We start from the raw sequence: 10,992 nt of genomic DNA on the forward strand, positions 1-10,992 counted from the left end.
CTGTTTCCATATGTCTTGTTTCTGACACTGAATCGTTCCCATGAACGCATCTTCTCCCGTTTCCTGACTTTCTTCAATAGCCTCCACTCGCTGTCCTGATCGACACACCACCTCGAAATGGCCTTTCCTATTGCGTCTTCTACAGTCTGCCTCTCTAGCTGGACATTGTTTCCATGAGTGCTGAGGGCTTTTCCCGCATCTTTTACAATTTTCTGTGTGATTTCTCTGTGTTGGCGCCGACATCTGAAATTTCCCTGGTTTTCGTGTAGACATTGCATCCACATTTGCTACCTTAATTTCAGTTTTTTGTCTAATCAGAGGCTGTTGTTTCTTTACTTCTTCATTTTGTCTGACTTGTGTTTTTGTTTTAGCCAATGTGAGATTAGGATCTAATTGCAACTTCTCTGACAGTTTGGCATCTCTGATTCCAACTATGATCCTATCTCTTATCATTTCTTCCCGCAGAACGCCATATTGACAATGCTCCGCGAGCTTTTGAACATCAGTGATAAAACTTTCCGCTGTTTCACCTGGCTGTTGATATCTGGTATTAAATTTGGCTCTCTCATAAATGACATTGTGTTTGCCAATGAAATACTCACTCAGGGCTTTGCACACATCTTCATATTGCTTTCTCTGAGCGTCACTCAATGTCAGCGTGTACAAAACGTCGTCACTCTTCTCCCCCATAATGTATAGTAGCGAGTTGACCTGGTACTCCTCAGTCTTTTCTGCTAGTCCAGAAGCTATCCTAAATCGCTCGAAGCGCCGTAGCCATTGCGTCCAACTGTTTGGCTCATCAAAATTGAAGCTTGCCGGGGGCGGTATCGAAAATATCTGGTCCATTCTGACCTATGAATCTGACGATATCCCTCTCCTTTTCTTATGAGGACAAGTCAACGAGCTAGCAGCTAGTTCTCTTGCTTAGCGACTTGCTAAATCACCACTGCAGGCAAATTCTAACGTCTTCTTGACAGTTCCAATTGCACTTTCGTTTTACTCACATTATCATCACCATCTTCTGACACCATGTACAATGGTATGATGTGAACTAGCTCTGTTAGACCAGACAGCAACGACGGCGTGTATTCTTCAGCAGCACACGTACTTTATTAACTATCTCCAGCTTCGTACATCAGTCATTACTCAATGGTCAAGCGCACCCTAGTGGCCTGACATTCCACTACAATTTTAGTGTGAGGAACTGCCTCTGCTAGTTAGGTAACTGTGTATTAGTCTATGTGTGGTCTATCAGTAAGATCTTTCACTTCCTGAATATGTGAATGCAGCGTATTCTAGTGCAATGTCAAGATAGGACCTAACATGACCTCTATACAGCTGAAGATGAAAGGAACAGATCCTATCCTGCCTCAAGATTTCTGTTTATGTCCTGGACAATGTCCAAGTAATCAATGTATTACAGGTTTTTTTTATTTAGCATTGCAGGAGTTCTACAAAGTTGGGTGCACCATGACAGACTAAAGTGAATGTAGCCTGCTGATCACAGATAGTGTTGTGTAACTTCCTCTGTGACAGTTGGTTGGACTGACGATTATATGTGGCCGTCACATATGATACAGTACAGACTGGATAGAGTTTCATGAAATTACGAAAAAATTATGAAAATGAGTCAAACAGGTGGTAACTTGAATGAAGACGAAGGCATTTATGCCAATCAGAATGAAACTGTTGATGAAGACATTTATACTAATCCGGAAACAATCAGAGCTCAGACAGATGGTATTGACAGAAAAAAACAAGGGGGAAAGCTCCCAGGTAAGTATTTTTTCCTGAAAATGAAACATTGCGCTGTCATGGTACTCATAACTACTTACACACTTTTTCTGGAACTAGGTCTAATTTTTTCAAAACTTTATGAACCGTTTTTGAAATCCAAATTTTAGTGTCAAATGTAGACAAAATGTAGCAATATGTGAACACACAATTACAGTACTGCTAGCCTACTTTTTAGTTTTTTGTTTTCCAAAACACTTCTGGATCAAAGTGTTGCGCATAGACAGCGCACCTTTTGCATAGCTAGTTCTACAATGTACAATATAAAGAGGAGTTCACCGAAAAACATCATATACAGACAACTGAACTGAGAACTCTTTAGGGTGCTGAGGGTTGTAGCAGTAACACATAATACAATACCTTTACAAATGGTATCTGTAAGTGTTTGAAAGTGATTGTACAAACAGATCATACACAATACTTTGTACAATATAGGATATAGGAGGTGGGCAGGGTAAGCAACAGCTGTACTCAAATAAAAGTATTCTTACTTTATAATAATAGTGAGTCAAATAGAAGTGAAAGTACCCATCAAAAAAATTACTTGTGTAAGAGTAAAAATCTATCTCATAAAATGAGTACCTAAGTAGTGAGTAACTTCACGTGATGATATTTGTACACCTTCTAGGCATATGTATTATATTCAAATGTAGGGTTTTGCCCAGTTGTTAACACAATTTAACATATTTAATGTAACATTTAATTAAGTCACATTCCGAATTAACTGAAAAAATTATAGGCTTTAGGGGTGCTGCTGGTCATTTGGGTGACCCAAAAAGATAACTAAAAATAAACATTTGTATTATAGTTATCAATGTAAATCTCTTAATAAATATGTAAACAATAACACAAAAATGTCACACAAATATTAACGCAAGCAACTAAAGCAAATAAAAGGCCTATACCTTACAGACTATACAGGTGTCCACTTCTTTATCCAGTTGAAATTGCAAATAACATATTTAGCTTAGAAAAGAGTGGTTGTAGTGATTCAGGGCTGTCACTACCGGATGGTAGTCCGCTACCCGATGGTAGTCGCGCATGCGCACTACCCGATCAGTCGCTACCCGATGGTAGTCGCGCACATCGCGCATGCGTGACTTTGCGACACTGTCGACAGCGGAATACAATCGCTAGCTACAGCTGGTGGAAGTTTGCGAAAGAAGTTTGGTCATTGTATACAGCTGTAAGTTCTTAACGTTTATATAATAAAGAAGTTAAAGATATACTGGATATCCTCTTTTGTTCTCCCTGTCAAGTTCTATTGGCTGGCACAACAATGCTTTATTTGTTTTACTTACTGCTACATTTCTCACTTTATCATAATACAAACTATTTGCCTTTTACCCTTACTCCGTCTCCACACTTTTAATATAATTAAATATACCCACATTATGTGTTAAGACAACCCCATATGTTGCCGTTGAGCCTTCTGCCATAAACCGTTTGTGTCTGAGCATGCACAATGTGCGTGATTACCATCGGGTAGCGGACTACCATCCGGTAGTGACAAGGGCCGCTGTGTGCTCTCCTACTAGTTGAACAGCCAAGTAGACCAAGAATATTGCCAGTTACAAACATTAAGTTGACAGCAGTGAAGAATGTTTCATGGTTAAAGACAACACTTTGACTGCTGCAAAAGAGAAATTTCAAATTGCCCTTCTTTGATATTTTAGTATGAGGGACTGCCTCTGCTAGTTTGGCAACTGTGTATAAGTCTATATGTGGTCTATCAGTAAGATCTTTCACTTCCTGAATATGTGAATGCAGCGTATTCTAGTGTGAGGTGAATATAGCACCTAACATGAACTCTTTACTGCTTAAAATTAAAGGAACATATCCTCTCTTGCCTTAAGATTTCCGTTCATGTCATGGCCCATGTCCAAGCAATCAACGTATTACAGGTTTTTTTTTATTTTGCATTACAGGAATTCCACAAAGTTTGCACCATGACAGACTAAAGTAAATGAAAGATGTTAAAAACTCACTCAACCTCAAAGTTCTGGTGTCTGATTTAAAATCCGGCAATAACCAAATAGATGGATAATTAGCCAAAATGATCACATCAAACATCAACAGCCTTCTGTATTATTTGTGTGTTATATATTGCAGTCTATGTTTTTGCCATCCTCTATGAAGTGCCCTTTACTGTTACACTCTAACTATACAAGGCATAAGCCTAAGAAAGATCGGAGTGTTTTATCACAGATTTATCACACTAGAGTGTAGTTAGTGGTTGAATAAGGTTAGCCGTATGAATAGTATTGTTTGCCATTAGACATAGAAATTAGATTTTGATAGGGGATCACAGTGTCTGGAATGTAGTACTTCATTCTGCAGGAGATTCAGCTATTTGTGCATTTTATGGGTGCAGTTTTGTGATTTGTTTTTAATGAGACTTATAGTTTCAGAAAACGTGTGTAGGCAGTTGAAGAAAATTTACTAGAGCTGCTATCTGAGGACCTGTGAGCGTCTGTTTCCCAAACTAGTGTCTGATGTTTTTTCCTCCCTGCACAGTTGTGCCCCGCCCACTTCTCTTTCTAGCTCGGTTAAAGCCACAGTCAACGTTGTAGGCTAGAAGTGTGCATGTGTGAATAGAAAATGATTTAACATAAAAGTAGTGTGGGATATTTTCATATGAATAAGGAATGGCGGCGGACCAAACTCCGTAGATGGTCGTATTTCTATATTAAAGTAGTTTTTTTTACTTTTTTTTGCTTAGATTTTTTAAAAGTTACCGAGAAATAGACATTCTGCAATGTAAAAACCCCGCTATTCTAAGTGAAAAATACATCTGAGGGGATTTGCGAGGTGTCTGAGCCAGCTATCTAATGTTGGCACACTACTACCCACAAGGTAAACAGCAATGTATGACGGATTGACGGAGTCGGATAGTTACAAAATCAGGCCGCGGAGAGGTGCTCGGAGAGGGTTTGCAATGTCTCTGTGTCTCCGAAAACGAACGACCATGAATTACGCTTGAGTGTGACGTCATCCGTTGCCAAACTGAATTGTGGCTCCATTGGGTTCCATTGCGTTGCTTGCGTTTCAACATTTTCAACTTTTCCAGAGAGCCAATCAAATCGCCTTTCATGCAAATACGACAGCACAGGCTCTAACCAATCAGATCGCGTTTATGGTTTTTAAAAAAAAGATGGCGGACCAAACTCCGTAGATGGTCGTATTTGTACCTAAAAGTTGTTTGTTTGACTTTTTTTTGCTGAGATTTTTTAAAAGTTACCGCATTTTGGTCTAGTCACAGTCCTCCTTGCATTTTGAAAAGTGTGTCAAATATTCAATGTTCAGTGTCTGCTTACTGTGTCTTGTAATGGGAATAATGTGTGTAATGTTTTGCAAAAGCAGTTATATGAAATTGAAAACTGAGTGTTAACCAAACAATTAGCTTGTGGTTTCGCAGATTTGGTGTGGGGTTTTGTTCTTTGAAACACAGGTTTTAATTTTTTTTGTGTGGAAAAAAAAAAATTTAGATATGGCATCAAGAAAGTATTTTTTTACAACTGCTTACATCCGTTTTCCGAAACTGATAAATCAAAAAAAATCCTGTCTTTGTTAGGAATGCCTTTTGAGGTTATAGTGTTAAGCAGCTTGCACACTGCCCCGACAAACGGCAACATTCTCCAACTAACGGCAACAAACACCAACAGTCGGGTCAGTGTGCGAGTTCAACATGTTCAGTCGGATCGGGTCGGATCGGGTAATGTTGGAGAATGTCTGATGTAGAGCCATTTCCAACTAACTCCAACATTCTGACAGCTCATTACCTTGACAACTAGGCTCAACTTGCGTGCATAACATCCTCGAGCTCTCTTGGATGTCGAAGTTATGATGGTTATCAGCCAGTTTGTCCTAAGTCTATTTATATATTAACGTTATGTATTAGCTTCCCCAAACGAACGATTTTCGAGACATATATTTGTCTACCGGTATTTCAACTTCTACGACTCGTTTAACACTGCAAGAAAACGTGTTTCTAAATATTAATATTAATGTTTACGGTGACACTTTACAAGAGTACGTTTGCACTTATGTTCGCTATCGGCCACTCCCACTTCGTTCCACTTAACGCGTTGGTTTTCGAAACCACGCACGCCTGCTTTTACATACTGTTGTATGAAGACGTTTTGGCACCCCTCTGAGGCTGCATGATAATTTACTCTGTCTTCACCAAAAAAAGATCACAGTGGTATATTGTTAATTTTCTAGTTAACACTGAGTAGCCTACTGGGGTGTTTTCCAGACAAAGATATTTAGTGTAGCAGTGTTTAGTTGTGTGAAATGCAATCAAATGTGAAAAATAGGCTGTGCAAATATTTAGGCACCCTAATCATTTTGCTGATTTGAATACCTGTAACTACTCAATACTGAATAATTGCAACACATAATTAGTCTGATTTGCTTGTTAAGCCTTCATTTCTATAGAAAGGTGCATCCAATCATTAGAAAAAGTATTTAAGGTAGCAAGTTGTGCTTCTCTTTGAATCTCCTCTGAAGAGTGGCATCATGGGGGCCTCAAAACAACTGTCAAATGATCTGAAAACAAAGATTGTTTAGCTTTGTGTTTTAGGGGAAGGCTACAAAAAGTTATCCCAGTGGTTTCAGTTGTCAGTTTCCACTGTGAGGAATGTAATCAAGAAATGGAAGGCCACAGGCACAGTTCTTGTTAAGGCCAGAAGTGGCAGGACAAGAAATATATCGGAGGCAAAGGCAAAGGATGGTCAGAATGGTCAAAGACTACCATCAGACCACCTCCAACGTGCATCGCTCAACAATTCAGCGCTACTTGCACAAAGAACAGCTGTATGAGAGAGTGATGTGGAAGAAGCCATTTCTGGACACACGCCACAAACAAGCTCCCTTGAGCTATACAAAAGCACATTTGAACAAGCTAGATTCATTTTAAAACAAAGTGCTGAGGACTGATGAGACAAAGATTGAGCTATTTGGTCACAACAAGAGGCATTATGCATGGCGGCAAAAGAACACAGCATTCCAAGAAAAACACTTGCTGCCCACAGTAAAATTTGGTGGGGGGTCCATCATGCTGTGGGCTAGTGCAGGTACTGGGAATCTCAGCAAACTCTTGAAAATAATGTTCAAGAATATGTCACAAAGTTGAAGTTACGCGGGAGTTGGGTGTTCCAGCAAGAAAACGGGCCAAAAAATTGCTCCAAATCTACCAAGGCATTTACACAGTGGAACAAGTATAATCTCCTGGAATGGCCATCCCAGTCCCCAGACTTGAATATTATTGAAAATCTATGGGATGACTTGAAGCGGGCTGTCCACGCTAGGCAGCCATCAAACCTAACTGAACTGGAGATGTTTTGTAAGGAGGAATGGTCCAAAATACCTTTATCCAGACACCGGACACAAATCAGAGGCAATAGGAAGCGTCTTTTTACAAAAGGAGGCTGTAGTAAATATTGATGTGGGTGTCCAAATGTATGCACCTTTTATTCGGTTAAGATGCATATTGCATATTTTCTGTTTATCCAATAAACCTTATTTAACCGCTGAAATAGTACTTTGTCCATGAAGTATTATATATATATATGACAAAGAAGTTGCTGATCCAAACGCCCAACAATTACTACATAAAAATAATGGAAATTATCAGGGGTGGCCGAACTTTTTCATACGACTGTATAATGGTCTATTGTTCTATACAAATTACTTGTTTTCCAAATATGTTTTGACAAGCAAACGTTAATCTAGGTATCAACCTCATCCATTTTAAAATAATTTAAAACACAATTGAAAAAATAAGTAGCTAGTTGGAAAAAGTCTGTTACTGTCTGAGCAGTGTGGAGCTGGCAGTTGGTTTACTGGACATTCTAAAGACAGGTACCAACAACTGCCAACTTTAGAATGTTGGCGTCAGTTGGAGAATGTTGGCGTAGTGTGCAAGCTGCTTTACAGTGCAGAGAGCAATATATTTATAGAGCAATTTAAAGCAAGTGTTGAAATTGAGAACTGAGTGAAAGGCACCAAAAAAACATTTGTAAATGTATCAAATAATTTGTTCATAGCCTTGATATTTGTGGTGTTGTACACATGACACTTTTTTTTCACCCTCAGCTAAATATACTAAAGAGATTTCCAAATTATTTCATAAGGTATTTGTTAACTCTATAGGAGCTGATGCCACAGGAGTCAAATACTACAGAGTGGCTGTAGTGAGTCTGGGGCTGCTGTGTGCTCTCCTACTGGTTGTCATTATATGGATGGGCACCAAACACACTGCAGCGAGAGACCAGCAACAAAGGAATAAGGACCTACTGCAATTAACTAACAACAACTTGACCCAAGAGAAAGACCACTGCCAGGCAAGAAACACCAACCTAACTGCAGAGAAAGAGATGCTTCAAAAGGCCTCTGGTGAGTATTCCACAATAACTGACCTCTGCAGCTCAGATGAGCATTTAGAATAGCCGACCTTACAGTCTTTTTACAAACATGTACACACCTTAGAACCTAATTTTCAATATCAAATGGCAAACACAACTATTCATACGCTTAGTCTTTTACAAAAACCAAGATTAAAGTTGTAAACTTAGAAGAAAAAACTCTTTAAGATTAAAGATGTAAATTTAAGAGATGCAATACACTGTCATATTCCATTGGAACTGGTACAAATGTGAAGCCTTTTGAAGGAATGAACTCATAATTTTACAGACTTAGTGTGGTTTTTAGATCTGTGAGTGACAGGTTTTTAGAAATTGTGTCACATGTAAGATCTTTGTTTATAATCAGTTGTAAAAAATGTGTTTTCCATTAAGTACTTAATGTCCCCTAATACCGTGAATTCAGTACAATGCAATAAAAACTGCAGAGAGCATTTTTAAAACTTTCCTTGGCAGGAGATCCTCAGGGTGGATGAATGCCTGAATCCCATATATGAGAGTACAAAGTCAGAAAAGCAATGAAAATTAATTTGTCACTTTTTCCTTCCGCATAATAATGAAACTTTGACACTTCAAGGTTGGAGGTGTTCCGATTCCAGTTGCTACTACATTTCAACCAGCCTGAAAACTTGGAATGACAGCAAACAGCACTGCATGGATCTAGGGGGGCATCTGGTGATCATTGACAATGAGGAGGAACAGGTGGGAGACAAACACACTTAGCCAAGAAAATACACAGAGAAAATAGAAAAGAGAGATATTTGAGTATTTGAGAGAGATACTTGAAAGACTATAGCAGCACAGTTATGTTGTGTAGAAATTGAATCAGCTAAGAACCACGTGTATGTCCTTACCTGTATGACAACAAATTAGTTTTGGACCTGACTGTTTGTTTACATGTTCATGGCAGAAATTCATCTCAGGATTTAAGAAGAGAGTTTGGATTGGTGCTATGGAGACAGAGGGAACCTGGAAATGGGTAGATGGCAAAGTCCTGGGTAATGCAGAGTAAGATCACTGGAACTCACTCCTCAAAAGATATTTAATTGCTGTATAATGCTAAGATCACCAGTCATGTTTGTGTAATTTGTGATTTCATGTAAAAAAAATCTGAAACCTTAACCATCAGCAGCCTAACAAAGCATGAAATATGCAGCAAATGAATAAATCTCTTGCCTTGTCTAATTTCAGGTACTGGGGTGAGGGAGAACCAAATGACTACCAGGGAAGAGAAGAAGACTGTGCAGAGATCTTTTTTCTGAGAGTCCCTCTGAGAAACTGGAATGACGTCATTTGCAATTTTAATAATACATATATTTGTGAGAAAGCAATGTGATTTCAGTTAAAAACATCTATCTTTTTACGAGTCTTCCCATAGGACAATTTTAAATGTAGATGTGATCTCACTGTCAATTATGTAACAATTTAATCTCAGATATTTGTGCTTAGTAGAAACAGTTTGAGACAGAAATGAGACACTTTATTGTAACAATCCACCATTATTGACAAAAATATCTTCTAGCTACCCCTCTCCAAAACATCTTTGAGCAGTCTTCTTGTAGGCTAGTTATGTACACTTAATTGTGAAAATGTGTGCATCACCCCCAAACATCATGGTTGTCTTGAGAGAGAAACAGAGGAGCTAATATTGAGATGTCTAAATACTTGGTCCATGTAGAAATCTGAGGAGCAGGAGATTTAAGCTTTAGTCATCTTTGCTCATCTCATTGCTGTCTAGAGTAAACTGAAAGATCTCTTTTTAGATTTTCTGTTCTTAATGTTTTTCTAATTCCACTTGGATTTCTGTGATGATCTATTGACCTGCTGATATACAAACTCTTGTATCAAGGATGCCAGACTAACCATTCATATTTAACTGCTGGGTTCCATGTTAATGATACCTTGTATTAATCAGTTGCTGTGAGCAGTTTTACAGAAATGTTTTTTGAAAGCAGAATTGTTTTTAACTCACACGTCCCTGTACTTACTAACTTTCTTTTTCATTAGTAGTCGTTCTCAGAGTGTCCACTAGATGACATTAAATGTGCATCTAATGTAAAGATGACTACAACAGTGACAGCAAAATGAAAAATGAAACAAATAAAAAAAATGTATTGATTTCCATATTTGTTTTTGACAATGCCGAAGAGCCACTAGAGGGGGGCTGTAGACCTGCGGATCTCTGACCCCTGGTCTAATCAAACACTAAACTGACAGCAAGTTGTCCACAGATGTGTACATTACCGTTACAGTTAGTCATTTGACCCTTCTCCATGCAGTTTCACCTGCCGTAAATATCAGGTAAGTCACAGAGACTGGGGGAAAAGGGAAATGTTTTGTTTTCATTTAAATGTGTATTATGCATGGTCACGATATACATGATTATGATGTCGTTAAAATGATAGGTCATTGACCAACACACTGATGTAGACATCAAACAATTCACTCACTGGAAATCCCCATACACAGGAAAGATGCATAAGAAAACCCATCAGTGGTCAAAACCCATTTAATTTCCGTCACAAAGACATGAATTTGTATGTTTAGCGCCCCCTAGCTGTCCTAGCTATTTTAGCTGCACGAATTCCTAAACTGTTAGGAACTGTTACGTATATATATATAATTAATACTAGGTTAAAGCACGTTATAAATACCATTATATAGCGCAATACCAAACATAGCAATTCAATATCTATCTTTATTACACGGCTCTTCTTAATGCTGTAGAATGCTCCATTCACTTGAATGGGGCTTCCCAACGTTCTGTGGTCAA

The 10,992-nt window shown here is 38.5% G+C and overlaps 1 protein-coding gene across 1 annotated transcript in view; it reads left to right on the forward strand.

Annotated features, from left to right (window-relative positions):
- Positions 1 to 10,291, forward strand: part of LOC122133472 (C-type lectin domain family 4 member E-like) — a 28,058-nt gene extending 17,767 nt beyond the window's left edge. The window contains exons 3-4 of the mRNA XM_042709742.1: positions 9,130 to 9,227; positions 9,411 to 10,291. Of these exons, the coding sequence (XP_042565676.1) occupies positions 9,130 to 9,227; positions 9,411 to 9,555 (243 nt within the window). The 3' untranslated portion in view covers positions 9,556 to 10,291. The remainder of the gene's footprint in view (positions 1 to 9,129; positions 9,228 to 9,410) is intronic.
- The last annotated feature ends 701 nt before the right edge of the window (positions 10,292 to 10,992 follow it).

This window comes from Clupea harengus, chromosome 14 (assembly GCF_900700415.2).
Source record: "Clupea harengus chromosome 14, Ch_v2.0.2, whole genome shotgun sequence".
NCBI lineage: Eukaryota > Metazoa > Chordata > Actinopteri > Clupeiformes > Clupeidae > Clupea > Clupea harengus.